Source organism: Haliaeetus albicilla, chromosome Z, assembly GCF_947461875.1.
Source record: "Haliaeetus albicilla chromosome Z, bHalAlb1.1, whole genome shotgun sequence".
Taxonomy (NCBI): domain Eukaryota; kingdom Metazoa; phylum Chordata; class Aves; order Accipitriformes; family Accipitridae; genus Haliaeetus; species Haliaeetus albicilla.
In genome coordinates, this window is record NC_091516.1 from 32,375,790 (window position 1) to 32,391,930 (window position 16,141).

The 16,141-nt window shown below is 41.3% G+C and overlaps 1 protein-coding gene across 3 annotated transcripts in view; it reads right to left on the reverse strand.

The window, feature by feature from the left end:
• The window catches only part of GOLM1 (golgi membrane protein 1), a 42,050-nt gene that overhangs the window by 11,213 nt on the left and 14,696 nt on the right, over window positions 1–16,141 (reverse strand). For all 3 annotated transcript variants that reach the window (XM_069775887.1, XM_069775889.1, XM_069775888.1), the window contains exons 4-7: window positions 11,390–11,444; window positions 10,970–11,072; window positions 5,501–5,639; window positions 1,521–1,650 (exon numbers count right to left, since the gene is read on the reverse strand). In XM_069775887.1, coding sequence (XP_069631988.1) covers window positions 1,521–1,650; window positions 5,501–5,639; window positions 10,970–11,072; window positions 11,390–11,444 — 427 coding nt within the window. The remainder of the gene's footprint in view (window positions 1–1,520; window positions 1,651–5,500; window positions 5,640–10,969; window positions 11,073–11,389; window positions 11,445–16,141) is intronic.

The following is a 16,141-nucleotide window of genomic DNA, read 5'->3' on the forward strand; positions in this document are numbered from 1 at the left end:
AGGAAAGACAGTCTGGGTTAGTCCTCCCTCAAGCAGAGGCAAACCCATTCAAGGGGTTGTTTTTGCTCAGGGACCTGGGTACACCTGGTGGGTGATGCAGAAGGATGGGGAAGTTCGATGTGTACCTCAGGGAGATTTGATTTTGGGAGAGAATAGCCAGTGAATTGGGCTGTATGATACCTAACTGCTAAATACCCTGCCAATGCATGTCATTGTATCTATAGTGTCTATATGCCATATCAAGGGTATTACTGTAAGAATTACCCAAATGACTGCGGGATGGACTTTGAAACTAAGCCAAGTACAACAGCGACAGAACTTGAACTGACACCCAGCAATTTCCTCAAGATCAACATCCTCGACCTGCAGAACAAGGGCGTGAGTTGCACCAAATGTACTAGCCACAAGTTCCAGAGGCAGCATACAACAACCCACCATCTCACACCATCTCTCTTATCCTGAAGAACTGTTACAACAGATGGAGCCCCAAAGTCATGGACTAAATAAAATCAATGGACACATTAGAGGAATAGCCCATACGCTAAAGGAATACCATTCGCGTGTGTGTGTGTGTGCGGGGGGACGACGGGGACGGACGCAAGTCCATATACTTATATATATAAGACAAGGAAGTGGTAGTGGTCGATTGGAAAATGTAAGATCTGGGCATGATGTAGATGGTATAGAATAAGGGGTGGATAATGTCCTGGGTTCAGCTGGGATAGAGTTAATTTTTACAGGAACCTGGGAGGTGGGGGGCATAGCCGGGGCAGCTGACCTGAACTGGCCAAGGAGCTATTCCATACCATGTGACATCATGCTCAGTATATAAAGGGGGAGCGGGCCGGGGGGTGGGCTCTTCTTTTCGGTGGGGGAAGTGGCAGAGCGTCGGGTCCCGGGTGGTGAGCAGTTGCACTGTGCATCACTCTTTTTGTATACTTTTTCATTAGTACCGTTGTTGTTGTTGCAATTTCTTTGTGTTGTTCCAGTAAACTGCCTTTATCTCAACCCTCGAGGTTCCAGGTTTGGGTTTTTTTTTTTTTTCCTCTCCTCCGTCTTCCCCCCATCCCACCGGAGGGGGGCGGGAGGAGTGAGCGAGCGGCCGCGTGGTCCTTTGTTACCGGCTGGGCTGAAACCACGACAGGTCGGGTAGCAGGCTAGATGTATCAAACTTATTAAGAAAGCAAATACTAAACGTTCTTGAAAATCATTGCTTCCAAAAGCAGGGTATTTTCTCTGTATTAAATGAGGGATATGATTCCAGAATTGTAAATGTTTGTATTTTTATTTACATGCAACATGTCAATTACAACAAAATTAAACCAGTAGAAATGCTAGTAATAAAAATGCTTGAATAGATATTATACCTCTCCACAGCTGGAAATTTGAATAAAGTTCACTCTGCTGGTGTCACTTTTTCCATCTTACTCTTTTGTACAAAAATGGGGGGTTTTTAAGCGTTCAGTTAAATTACAAACATTCTTAACCAGTTGCTAGTAAGAGAGTGATTTCCATCTCACCTTTAGCCTGCAGCAAGTCTGTCTTTTTTACTGTAGGTACTGCTTTAGGCACATCTTCATTGCGTTTCTGCTGTTCCAAGTCAGCCTGCCTGAACTCGGTTTGCTTCAAGGCTGGTAGTTGAATATTGACCTATAAAGTGAATGTACATAGATAAGCATTGGTCTATGTTACTCCTGGATTTGGAAAGGGAAGTGGAAGTTAGATAAGAATTCAGTGGGGGAAAAAATTCCTAACAAACTTGGAAATATTTGGACTGTAATTTTTATTGGTGATGGAAGTACCACACAATCTTGAATATGCAGTGATGCTTCTATATAACAGCACAACACATTGGGAGAATTTAACACACCTTTATTGTAATGGCAGCTAACAATAAAGTTACTCTTCTTGGTTAGTGTTTCACAAGAAACAACACTACCTGTTATTCTCTGAGGGTCACAGAACAGTAACACCAGGCATTTCTCCACTGTTGCCCTGCTACAATGTCAGCATCAGTGGAGAAAAAAAGCAGATGGCATTAACTACTGTTAGTAATCTACAGGGACAGGTAAACTGAGTTTGGGCATAATAAGACTTTAATTAAGCAAACCTGTACAGCACTGGTCTGAAACTATGTTGAATGCAGGATTAAGATAAGAAAAACATAAAGCAACCAACTAGACAACAGTATCTGTTTTAACATGATGGAGCTCACTTAAGAATGTATTAAATGCTGGTACTATACTGCTCTCAGCATCTGACCTGCTTAAAGATTAATGGCTAAGATCTACACCACCTTGAAGATCTTCCAATTTAGCAATTAAAATTCCACGTACAACTTTTACTCATATTGGCATTTTATTGGCTGAAAGCTATGTCAATTCAGTTCATACGAACACTGAACATGAAATGTGCCTGGAGCCCGTGCTGTGTATACCAGCTCTGGCACAAAAAACCAGACCATTATGGAACTGTTTGTTCTATGGGGATTTTTTGCTAATTTTTTTGTTTTGTTAAAAAAAAAAATAAAAATTGAAAGACACAGAGAAAGAACAAGCATACAGACATTTAGAGATATAAATCTTTTTATACCTGGTACTATACATATGAATAGGAAACCTTATGGTATAGGAAGTCATAGTCAACAAAGTTTTCTGCTGTGATGTTGGTAAGACTGTAGCTACCCGTTGTTCTAAGCAGGTCAATAAAACACTAGGTTGTCAAGTGTTCATGCAGTCATTTGGAGAAATGTCTGCAGAAATAAATGGTTTAATAACCAAGAAGCCAAAGTTGTAGAGGATTTGTAGGATATGATTACTTGGCTGTTTTGAAAATGTTTAAGCTCAGTCAAAGGCAGGCAGAACTAAAGACCTTGTTGGGTTAACACCATGAAATCCAACATCAACAACAAATAACCTAGCATTAACTCTTGCGAAATCTTGAGAAACAAGTATTACCACAGAATATTTGGTTACTGTAGTAAGGATATTCAGAAGAACTCCCTTCCTTCAGTCATTAAAACAAAAATGCTGTATTTAAAAATTATTCTGTTTCATAAATAATTCAGCCTCTTGAGGTCACCCTCCACAGTGGAAATCATCAGAAAGTGAACATAAGATTATTTTTCACTTTATGCTGGGCATGAATTCTTCTGTAAAAATACTAAGCCTGCACTTACTAGCAAGAAATCACCTCTTAATTAAATATGCAAAAGCCCTTAGCTTATATTATCTTAAATTTCTAGGTCAGCAATTTTTAATCATGGTGTCAAATAAATTAAAAGGGTGTATGCTGAAAATTTTTTAAGTTGAAGTGGTTGGATAAAAAGATAATAATTGGAACATGTTGTGTTTTCCTCAGCCAAGAAGTATACATCATTCCTTAAAATACAGAGCTGTAAGAAAAGCTGTTTATTAACCAACCAACACTCCATTTTCTTTCTCTGTTTTATTTTAACTCTGACCTTTCCATTACATAAGCATGTACATCTTACAAACAGGAATTATTCAGCTAAAAACGTACACAGATTTCCTCAGGGTCCCCTTGCACTAATGATAAATAACACAGCTTTTGCACAAGCAAAAAGTTGCAATCCTTGGGCAAACAAACAACTGAGAAGGTTACAGCTTGACATAAGAAACACTGTCACAGATGCTAGAGAACACAAGCAGACAGAATTTATTTAGGCTGTGGTTAGTGGTTATCTATCTCATCTGGGACTATCCCCTCTAGAGATTAAAAGGAAACGGGTAACCTGCCCTGCTTAACCTACTGCCTGCTTTGAGTAAATATTGCCTCCAGCTATGGGACTTGTTGCAGGAGACCGAAATTGTCCTGCAGAGGAGCTTCAGCCAAACTCCTCAGGTTCCTTTTGGGATGATTTTCCTTCCAAACAAAAAGGTAAAAAAAAAAACAAACCAAACTGCAAAACAAACAAAAAAGCATCTGGTGCAAGTAACTGTAATGAAAATCTGCTGCAAAGCCACACCAGAAATTAAGTTGACCCCCTCATGGTCTTCCCCACATCACTTTCCAAATAGTATTTCACACCTTGACATTAAACAAGATACACTGGTGTGACAAACAAATATATCTTCTTCAAATGATGGGCTTTTAATTTACTTTTCACTATAAAATTACTATTACTACTTTTTATTTACTTATTTGACACTGTAATAAAAACTATTGATAAACAAGAGCTTTCACTTTTTTTTTTTTTTTAAGGGATAACGGGCTGGCATTTCCTGTCTCTAATGCTTCAGTCATTTTGCAGCTCTTGTACAATGCAGGTTCCCAGGATAAAAGGTCACAAACTTAGCAGTTCTCTCTCCCACCATTTTACATAAAGGACTGGACACAGACTGGAACCATTACCTGAACACCTAGGCGTCTCTGGGCAGATGTTTCAGCCATTTTCTCCCACCAATTTCCAGCTTTTTGCAAAACCCAGCTTCAATCCTCATTGCTTTACCCTTTCCACTTCTGAAGTCATCAAATTGTTTCTTCTAGTAGCCTTTTCCTTGCCAAAGAGAAAAGGGCATACACCACCAAACCCCCACTGCCTTTGCAATGAGAGTTGGGGGGAAAGGTCCCATTGCAGTCACATGTAAAAAATGTAACTTCTGTAACTTGGGCTTGTAGTCCTGACAGAAGGGCTACTTCGGTACATAGAAATACATCAGTTGCCTTCTCACCTAGGAGCTTCAGTGCGTGTTTCCAGGGCCATCTGTATCAAGCTTAACCAATCAAGTCCTATTCCTGACCAAATCCTCCTTCACTGAAGAAGCATCAGTAATTCACATGCCAATACAACAGGATCATCTTAAATTTCCTTTTCTCAGGATCTCCTCTTACCCTCTGTACCCTAGGAAGGAAAAGTCAGCTGGCACACAGCTACCCTGTGTGGCAAGCCTGCCCCATCCTAGTAAGCCTTCTCAAGTCACACACCTTTTGTGGTTCTTTGACTCGAAATATCCAAAAGCAAACAGCTAGCACATTTGATCTTCCCCTCATTCCCACAGTAAAAGGCTGACATTAGGATTTCTGTGAAAATTCATAGCTGATGGACCTCAAAGACCCTTGGACTACAATATCGTATTCAAGGCTTGCTGCTACTCTGATGTGATTCACAATTTATCCTCATTTTTAACACATCTTCAACACACAAAGCAACTAAGTACTTTAACAAGGTAAAAGGAGCTGTGAACCAAATCTCAGCAGTGTAAATATTCTTTAATGGGCTCCACACCACTACCAGCGTTACCTCTCAAATTCTGCTTGTCTCAGAGACACAGTGATTTTGAGTATCCTGCAGGACCTCTGCCTCTTCTGTCCTCAGAATTGCTCCATTTCCCATAGATCAGAAACATTCAACAAATGTGAAGGAAAGCAGTGTAAAACTTAAAGAGATGGGCTAATATTAGTTGGAGATAGCAGAAAGGTGAAAAACCCCTTAGAAATTACAAAGAAAAAGATTTTTAAGAAATTACCCAAACCATACCTGGCTATTCCTTTTTGAATCTTCTGAGAAGTCTTTGTTTTCTTTGATTTGTGGTATATTGCTACCCTTTTTTGTAAGCTCATCTACCCTTTCTTCACATTGCTCTTTTAATTCTTTCATCTGGTTGATACACTGTGACCTGGAGAAAACGTGAACAAGTGAGCAGTTAACTTTCATCCACACTCTTCTAAAAAGTTCTTTTGTAACATGTCCATTTTTTTATTTTCTTCCTCTTTTTATTACTTTCTTAGTTCTACGATCTGTGCTTACATTTGAGAAGTCAGTAGGAAAAAATGGGGTGTTAACCTACGTCCTAAGGACAAACTCATGGTGCAGACAGTCCTTTATTTAAACTGCTTTTGTTAGACAGCTCAACAAGCTACATGAATTTTCTTGTCTTCCACTAAGCATTTCTAGTATGATAACAGAAATGTGTATTTGGATTTTAGCTAGGAAGAGAAAACAGCAAGGAACTAGTTGAAATAAGAAACAGGTGTAAGCTACTGCTAGCAAACTGAACACCCTTTCTCAGCATTTCACCAAAGTGCAGTGCTGCAAGACATTACAAAACATGTTACAGAAATGGAGTGCATCAGCAGGTATTTGGTTTGGGTTTGTGTGGCAGGGTTTTTGGTAGTGGAGGAAGGGTGGCCTCTGTGAGAGAAGCTGCTGGAAGCTTCCCCGGCTCCAAGTCGGACCCACCTCTGGCCCAGGCCGAGCCCATCAGTGACGGTGGTAGCGCCTCTGGGAGAACATATTTCAGAAGGGGAACCTGCAGCGGAGAGGGGAGTGGGATGTGAGAGGAAGGAACCCCTCTGCAGACACCGAGGTCAGTGCGGAAGGAGGGGAGGAGGTGTGCCAGAGGAGGTTGATGCCCCTGCAGCCCGTGGTGAGACGGCAGGCTGTGTCCCCCAGCCCACGGGGGGGAGCGGGGAAGCGGAGGCCCACCTGCAGCCCGGGGAGAAAGGAGCCCACGCCAGAGCAGGGGGAGGCCCCTGAAGATGGCCCTCACTCTGTGTGAAAGCCCACGCTGGAGCAGTCTGTGCCTGAAGGACTGCAGCCCCTGGGAAGGACCCACGCTGGAGCAGTTCATGAAGAACTGTCTCTCATGGGAGGGACCCCACGCTGGAGCAGGGGACAAGTGAGGAGTCCTCCCCCTCACAAGGTGTGATGAACTGACCGCAAGCCCCATTCCCTGTCCCCCTGAGCTGCTGTGGGGGAGGAGGTAGAGAAAATCAGAAGTGGAGTTCAGCTGGGAAGGAGGAAAGGGTGGGGGGAAAGTGTTTCAAGGTTTGGTTTTACTTGTCATTATCCTTATTTTGACCTGTAGTAAATTAAATTGATTTTGTGTTTTCCCCAAGTTGAGCCTGTCTTTTGCCTGTGACCATAAGCGGTGAGTGATCCCTCCCTGTCCTTGTCGCGACCTTGTTTCTGTGTATTTTCTCTTCCTCATCCCACCGGGGCCGTGGGGGAGCAGTGAGCAAGCAGCTACGTGGTGCTTTGTTACCAGCTGGGCTTAAACCACGACACTACTCTAAGTTCCAAAAGGAGTACTTCCTCAAGATGCAAGTACTGTATATCTTTTATATACTTTCAATAGTTACACAGTGCCATTAGTCCATTAACCGTCATGACACCAGGGGTCTTCTGTTTGCAGTTCTGTGGCCTGCCTTTCCCTCACAGCTCCTTAACTTCGAGGTAAGCCCGAGGCTGCTGCGGCAGTGTTGTTCCTGAAGCTCCCAGGGCAGTGTTTTCCCCTTTTGTGGCTGTGCTGAGGATCCTGTGCAAACCCCAGGAGTGTTGTCAAGCTGGGTTTCTCAGGAGAAGTGACTGCCATCAGGGCAAGACCACCTTTTGTCCCCCACTCTCTTCATAACCTGTTTTGTAACTTTTGGTTTATATTAGAAGACGACCAAGATCTAGTGAATAACAAAGCAGATAAGCATTACCCCATAACACACATGTAGAAGGCTTAGAAACCAGTCATCATATGACCCCAAGTATGCTTTCATCCCAACACGAACAAGCAATAGTGGTTTTGAGTGGACCCCAATAAGAAGTGCATTATGCTAGGGAAAAATGTGAAAAATCATCATCGTTGTCAGCACCCACTGCGCTGGAGAGTGTGCCCAAGGAAGAGGCTTGGCTGGGGACCACACAGTTTCTCTTCCCTGCTGGCCCCAGTGGCAAAGGAGTGTGTTGGGGGTTTTTTTTAACCCTTTTTTTCCTTTCTCTCTCTCTCCCCTTTGTTTTTTTCCACTCTAAGGTAAATTTGAGTTCAATGTATACCATCAGTTACAGACCCTGCAAACATGTCTTCCTGCATGCAAAACCTCTCTCGCCATCCTTTGTACATATAACAACTTGGTCAACATGCTGCAAGTTTTATCTCCCCCTCACTAAGACAGAAAGGGGGATTAATTTCTTCTGAGCCTGGCACTGGCAGTGTTAATACTCCCGGTGTAACTGCAGCTGGTTCAGACGGGCATATCCCAGTTTTCAAGCTGCAAATAAGCTACTACCTAATCCAGAGGAATTCTCAGGGCACGTGCCCTCTATGACAGCAAGTCACTCGTTTTATGGCATTTTCATCCTTCTCCACCCCCACTTTTTAAAAGCAAAAAATCTGTTCTGTAGTTTGCACCCAGAAAGGAAGAAGAGTGGCAGACAGGTATGCTATGAACTGGCAAATTAATTACCTTTATGAACTGACAAATTAATTACCTGTATTACCTTTTCTTCTTGACATTATTCTCAGGTCTGATTTTGCTAATGCTAATACATGGAAGAGTCATCAAAATAAGCAGTGCTTCCTAAGTCAGTGAACATCAGAGACAATAAAACAGTATAGGCTTGAGTTATGCACATATTCACTAATTTCTAGGAAATAAAAGAACATCAGCATTCCCTGCACCTCAGTTTGCAAGCCTGAGAAAGATGTGGTATACAGACAGCCTGAAGCTGGATAAACCAACCTTTCCCAAATGCTCTTTCATCCCACACTGCACATGAAAATAAAGCTCATTTAACATTTGTGACAAATCCTTCTTTTTTATTTATTATCTGTGAAGGAATTCCCTTCTTGTAAAAGGGATTTCTGGAGATTTGAATACTCTGCTCATGCATACAACAACTTCCGAAGAACAAGAACAGCACTGTTTTCTCCACCTCATCCCATCAACATGACATACTCCAAATGGGCAAAAACAGTGCTCTTGAATTCAGTCTCTGTGGCATGTTTTCTCTATCACAAGATCAAAAAGAGTTAGTTTCTGTGATAAAGACCTCACCAGCGCACAGACAAAGGTGCCCACGTAACAGCCTCCCCAGCTGCCCCCAGGCCCATCACAGAAGCCATCAGCCCATCCAAGGCCCATCGCCATGAGCCCAAAGGAGCACAGAGGCACAAGGGCAGCGGGGAGCCTAAATTACAGACTCAGAAGAAGGGTCACCCTGTCCACCCCACCCCACATCCCCATGCTGTCTCAGATCAGCCTCAGACCCTGTGTCCAGGCTTAAAACCCATCAAGATGAGTCAACGAGACCAAGGTGTTTCCTGCTCAGGGTGGGGGACACATTATGGGATGAAGGGTTAGAACATGTCAGGATTGCACAAGACTTATTATGGGATCAAACGCAGGGAAAGGGATGGATCTCTGGCAGGAACAAGCACGAGAAAAGAGAGAGATGAGGCGATAAACAGTTGGTCGCGTATAAACATGTTGCTGGTCGGTGCGCTTGTCTGGCCTTGCCCTGCACCTGACCACCACAGTCTGTCCCATTTCTTATTAAATGCCTTTTTAACTCTTTCCTGGGTGAGGGACTCTCTGTTCAGTGTGTGTGTGTGTGTGTGTGACCATGTACGGGGGTGTGAGTGCAGCAACTGGAGTCAGACCGGGCTGGGAGGGCTGCGCGTGGGTGGCACAAGGAGTGGTGCCAGCAAGTACATATGTACACAAGCGCGTTTTGCACTAGCGGACCCCCACCCTCAGGGAGCGGGAGGAGGCTACTGGTGTGGTTCGTGCTCATGCGAGTGGTTTGTGTGTCCGCGTTAACCTGTGTACTTGGCCACATACAGGTGTGCTCTGCATGCACGGGAACACGTGGGCAGCCTCTCCCCTCCCAGGCTGCTGAATTTGCTTCCCCTGCCTGCACCATAAGAAACAGAGCACCTTTGTCCTCCAGGAGCACGTATCATCAGCTGCTTTCATCCCTGCCAAAAAAATATTACTCGTGCACTCACATTCTTATACTTGTCAGGGCTACAAATACCAAACTAATTGTCAGACTTTTTACACGTAGCAAAATTTTCAAAGAAGCAGCTACATAGCAAACAAAGCTCCTAGGAATCAGAATGCATCTGAATATTGAAATATCTTCAAAAGATCAGTCCAGAGGCTTCCGTTTCTCTCTGGTTGCTGCAGGAGAAAAGGGTCAGTGCTGCCAGTCAGTCTTTGCTGAACAAGCTCTACCACAAGCAGACAGCACTGGCCAGCCACAGTGTGCACCAAGGGTATCTCAGTAAGTCAACTGCTGAGGAACGTGCACTCCTTTTGCACACAATACCAGTAAGCTCACATAACTCCTGCTGACTTCCGTACAGAAAACACTAAGCTTGCCCCCAAAAAATGCTAAGATGAAACTTCAAGACTTGGGCATGAGAAAAAACAATTACTTTTGTGCCTTCTAAGTTAACAAATTTTGTTCTATGCATTCCACACGCACAACCAATTTTATCACTGTCTTCTACAGTTCAATATCTGATTGTTTAAAAAGAGTAATTTACAGTGTATGCAGTTAAAAAAAGGCATTTGACTTCTGTCATCTTTTTATAACATTTTCAATTATACAATAATACTCTCTCTGCATTTTTCCACTGGGCAAAGTGTACTTGATACATAAGAACCCAGGAGAAATTCCTAGAAATACCAGAAATGTATATTTAGTGTAAGGATACTGATAAGCACTTGTGTTCAGTTATCCATGCCATATAATTCAGTGGGAAATCTCAACAAAAAACATGACTAGGTATGAGTAGTAATGCAGAACACATGGCTCTGACCATAAGTGTACCAGAAATTTTCTGAGACCTATGGCAGCTCAATGAGGTACAGCCTCTCATCGGGTATTCCCAAATCTTAGTTCTTAAACTTCTTCAGACTTTAGCCTCCTTGTGTTTCCATTTTCCCCTCACTCTTAAATGAGGATATTGCTACCTTTCTCCTCCTGCAAAGGAAGGAACATCAAGAAGTGTGGGAGAAGTTTGTGGATACTGAGATGCCAACCATTGCAAGGTCTACACTCTTCTCCAAGATCAACTGTGAGCAATTTTAGAAGATGTGTCAGGTGTTACTTTCTCCTTAAAAATGTATATTTACTAACAGTGCTATAGATATCACAAGAATAGTCTGTGTTATAACCAAGTCACCTACAACTCTGGAAGCCATCTTTTAGAAAGAATATACTTACAGGTCATATGAGAACTTCCTCTGAAGGTTAGTCTGGTTCTTCTGAAACCAGTAAACATCCAGCTGTAGCTTTCCATATTCTGTCTGTAACTCTTTCAAGTTTTCTGACCAAGACAGGATTAAAATATATATTAAAATACACACATATATATACCTACATATATTACAATAGAAGTATCAAACAACAGATCGACAATAAGCACACTAACTTCATCCATCTGTCATGGTCACTTTTTGTATACAAATTCATAAATAATTGTTGAATTTTTTCATCAAAGATGCACAGGACTGGGTAAGAATAGCCTTTCAGCCTAACGTACTAACAAAAATGGTGTAGCATAAAATTTTGACCTCCTTTTCTTCATAAGGAATACTCTTAACTTGTTTGCAAACCCTTCCTCTGAGGGGTATTACAACATACCTCGTAGACTCTGGATCACTCGGTCATTTACTGTGATGTTACTCATCAGCACTGCCTGGAAGGAGCAAAATGGAAAACAATGTTTTAATTGCAAAGGAACTGTGTTACCATTAATATTATATTACACAATCAACCAAAGCACATGTAACAAGTTCTTTTCTTTGCAAAGTGCTGGGTTACAGCCAAACCCAAAAATTTTTAGCTGCTCTAGAGATTTACTATTACAAACAACAAACACTCATTTTAACCCAGATTTCCCAGTAAACGGGGGGAAGATATCACTGCATTTAAATAAAAAGAGGAGGAATTTAAAGAATCCGCTACTAAGATTGCTTGCTGCTTTACTCTAGTTTAATCTCACAATTGCAGTCACAGTCAGATTTACTGTATTTATCCCTTGAAGGAAGAATACAGCATAGCACAGCTTGCTATCAACTACCCTTTCACCAGGGAATCAATACACGTGCATTCAGGTACACAAGGATGAGTATTAGTCATAGAGCATAAAGGAACTCTACGAAAGCAACACAAAGCCCTTGCATTGTATCACTTTTCTAACTATCCTCTCCCTCACTTTGATAAGAAAGCGCTGGAGTGACCTTCATCCATTCCCTCATTTTGCTCTCTCTCTTTCTGAAGAGGCAGTCAACACAGGAACATGTTTTGTCCATTCTTTCACCAATCCCCCTCTACCAACCCATATATATATGCATGTCCCAAAACACCTGAATATTGACAGAACTAAGGCAAGTCTAAATGAAATTAATTCCTGTGAGCAAGATGTCAGGATAACTCAGATTCATATTTAACATTTAGAAAGTCTGGTGCAGAAGAGTCATCTTAAGACTACAAAAAGATAAGGTGCACTGACCCTTCAGAAATGATCAAGTCCAGTCTTAGGAGCACATTTCTTACACTTCACTGGCAATTTCCTCATTATCCTTCTCCCAGGATACCCCAATGTTCCGCAGGGGTGCCAAATCAGGATACATCAAGTCCCCAGTTTCCTGAAGTTTCTGCTCAAGTACCAATGTGTACTTATGTCCACACCACTTTAATGCAAAGAAATGACTGCATCTATTCTGTCCGCTCAAGTCACCCTGAAACACTGACAATGCTGATCAGTGCCTTTTTTCATTAAGACTACGGTAATAAGTGCCAGTTGACTAAGAAAAGCAAAGTGTTCAATCAATCAGAGTGGGATAGCACATAGCAGAGGGGTAGATTTGTCTTTTGTTGACCCGTTAAAGAGTCCTAGTTCAAAGAGGTGGTCATTCACATGTTGAAGAGGCAGCTGTTTTCAACCCAATAAAAGAAATATTCCTACACCATTCTATACATACAGCCAGTCCATGAACACCACTGTGAAACCTCAAGAGCCAAGGCCTTGCTCCTCTGTTAAAAAGGAAAAAATAATAACATGAATAACAATATATACTTAGGATTGTTTAATACCTTTCCCTCTCTTTTGTCATAGGACAGGTTAAAAAAAGGCTGCAGATTTGTTTTCCCTGATTTATTGGGGAAAGGAAGTCAATGTTTCAATGGAAATGCCAAGTTTTGCTAATGCATGAGCAACATAATCAGGTTGTTCCATGATTATCACATTCAGTGTTTCTAGCATTGGCCATTACCAGAAACAGTCAATGGACTAGAAAAATCAGTATGACATGGCAATTTTATGTTCCTACAGTTTGTTGTGTTGTGGTTTGTTTGGTTTCTTTTCTTAAAACATTTTCTTAAAATGTTTTTTTCCTCAAATACCAGGACCACTTATTTGACAGTAAAACAGACAAGTGTTAAATGTTTTGTACATTAGGACAATAATAATTGTGATTAGCTGAAGTGAATAAAATGATTTGCCATGTGAAAAAGGCTCCTTAAAACACAACAGGGGGTAAAAAAAAGTGTGCCTTGGTCTTTCTGGATTGCATATAAAGCTTCCTTTTGGCAATGCCACACCTACCTCCCTGAAGTTGTGGGTAAGAGTCCAGGACAAAATAAATAATGAAAATCTAGTTAGTTGGTTAACTTGAGCAGGAAATACTGTTGAATGATCTACCGGGCAGTGCTCCAACTGCCAGCTTCCAATCCGACTGTATCAATAATGTCAGGCTTTCCATTCCTCCTCCTGTCATCCAAGTGTTAACTAATCTTCACCTCATGGCTGTGAATTAGGCAGACATTATTTTTTGGGGGGGGTTTATGCTGGCCAAGAAAGCAAACTGCTAGGAAGAACTCAGCAAACACACGCCAAAAATCAGCTGTAGGAAGAAATTCACATTTTAAATTTCAGTCAGCTCACAAAACAATACCTATGATCCCTAGAACTGAGAATCCAGCCTTTCGAAACTCACTGTATCACCATTACCAAAATCTCATCTTCTGTGACAGAGTAACTCTGTAACATAGAACCAGCTCCTCATATTTGCAAACATGTCTTGCACAGAAGTCCTTGGGACTATCACAGAGGAAAAGTCAGTCTCCTGATTGGAGTCACTGCTGCAAAGTGCAGGTCTTCAGAAACCAAAAATCAAAAGCCACACAGCCACCCGCAGTGACAGAAAAATCTTGCTCCAGCTGGACAGCAAATTTTATAATGACAACTGCCAGAGATATATTTGGGGGTTTTTTTTATTCACCACAGAACATGTCTACATAAGTCCTACTCCACTGAAGAAACACAAAAGTTGATGTTATTGTTTAAAAAAAAACCACAAAACATAACACAGAAATACCTGTGAGGAAGATTTGAGATAAATTACTTCAAAGCATATGTTTTGAGCACATACTCTGAACTATGTACTTGCATTTGATTCGATTAATGCCTTACACAGTAGTCTCCATAAACATATTCCTTGGAGGCATTACTACAGTAACTCCTTCAGCATTTGCTACCATCATAAATCAAGCTAACCCAAGCACACTAAACTGACGTACATGCTTTCTAACACTGAGTATATGTGGTATATATAAAAGCATAATGAGATATTGCAACAGGAAAAAGGAATAAAACGGCAAAGAACTTGATGAGAGTAAACACTGGTTTCAGAACTAAAACCTAAGAAAAAAGGGGCTTTGCATTCACAAATACAGCTCTCACAAGGAGAAAGAATGAGCCACAGCATCAGTAAATCAGCTGCTAAGAACAAAACCAACTGGGAAACAAAGCAAGTTGGGAGGGTAAGATTTATACATGCAGAAACAAGCATTTATAATTAATCAGGGAGAAAAAGGGCACCTATTTTATGATTAACTCAAACTGATCTAAGTCCTTACAGCAAAGAAAAGGAGCAATTCTGCCTTGCACGCTCCTACCACTCCCCACCACCATGCTGGCAGTGGAGACAAGCCACATTTTGATTATCTATTGTTCATTTCTTAAATATATCTTGAAATTACCAAATCCCTTCTCTATTTTTGCAAACACACTTCCACACACACAAACTTTACTAGTAACACACATCATCAATTCTTTTCTGCTTTGTACTTTTCTTTACCACTCTGAAATAATCTTCAGGAGTAAAGAAACCATTTATACTAGCCACAAAAAGTCTTTTTCATTCTAGGACATGAGATTAATGGCTAACTGCATATTAGTAAGTGGGGGAAAAGTTCATAAGTAAGATCCCTAAGAAAGTATTTCTCTTTTAGGTTGGTCTGTGTGCTGCACACTCATGTATACTTCAGTGGAGGAGCACCAATTGAAGCAAGTCTAAAACAAATTTCAAGCCCAAAATAGAGGAGACATTGTTCATTTAACCCGTTTCTCAGTGCAATGAATTCCATTCAGAAATTACAGACTTTTCCCCATCCTCATTAAATAGAAAAAAACCCCAAACAACCAAAAAAAAAACCAAACCCAAAACCCAAACCACCCAAAACAAAAACAAAAAAACAGCTCTATTCCCAAAGAGTGATTCTGGTAAAGATCAGGGACCCAATCTTGTTTCACACTCCCTGCTAAAAGCAATCTAGACTCTTTTTTTTGTGTGATGAAGGACACATGCACCATGACATGGCGCAGTTCAGCCCTCAAACCTGCAGAAAACACCAAAATTGTAAAGTTAATTTCTTACACTCTCAGTGGAAGAGAGAGGAAGTTGACACACATGAATAAGAAATTGCTTTTACAGGAGCACACCAACAGCAAGTGGACTGGATAAAATAAGCTACAGAACATTCATGACGTTGTTACATTTAATTGAAACCCAAATAGTAGGCCATGTAAACAAAGAAGAATCCTAAGATGTACGAATCTTAATATAAAACCTGTACAGGTACATGTAATGTACCTCTGCTTTCCTTTTTGCCCATTCATTTTGCTGTGAAGAGGTAGAAATGCTCCAGTAGTTGACTCTTAAGCTACACATACTCTAAATTTCCACTCTTAGGGTGCCTACAGTTCAGTGAGTCCCAGACCACCCTTTTTTTTTTTTTCTCCACCATGTGAAAACATATTTTAAACCGAGGTAGTATTCCAGACCTCTGCTGTACAGTTATGACAAAGCAGACTGATTTCTCCTGCTAATTTAGTAACATGATGGCAAGCAGAGCAGGGCACGAGGCAGTGTTTGCTTTTCCTTAAAGCCTTTCCAAACCTAGAAAACGCAACGTTGTTTGGTTTAAAAAAAACAAAACCAAAACACATATAGGCACCTTCTTCTTTTCACAGCAGGCTTTCTTCTGTGTTCTCACCATCCAGGACTCTCTGCATAACAACAGGTATTATTTTGTCTCAAAAGGCTATGC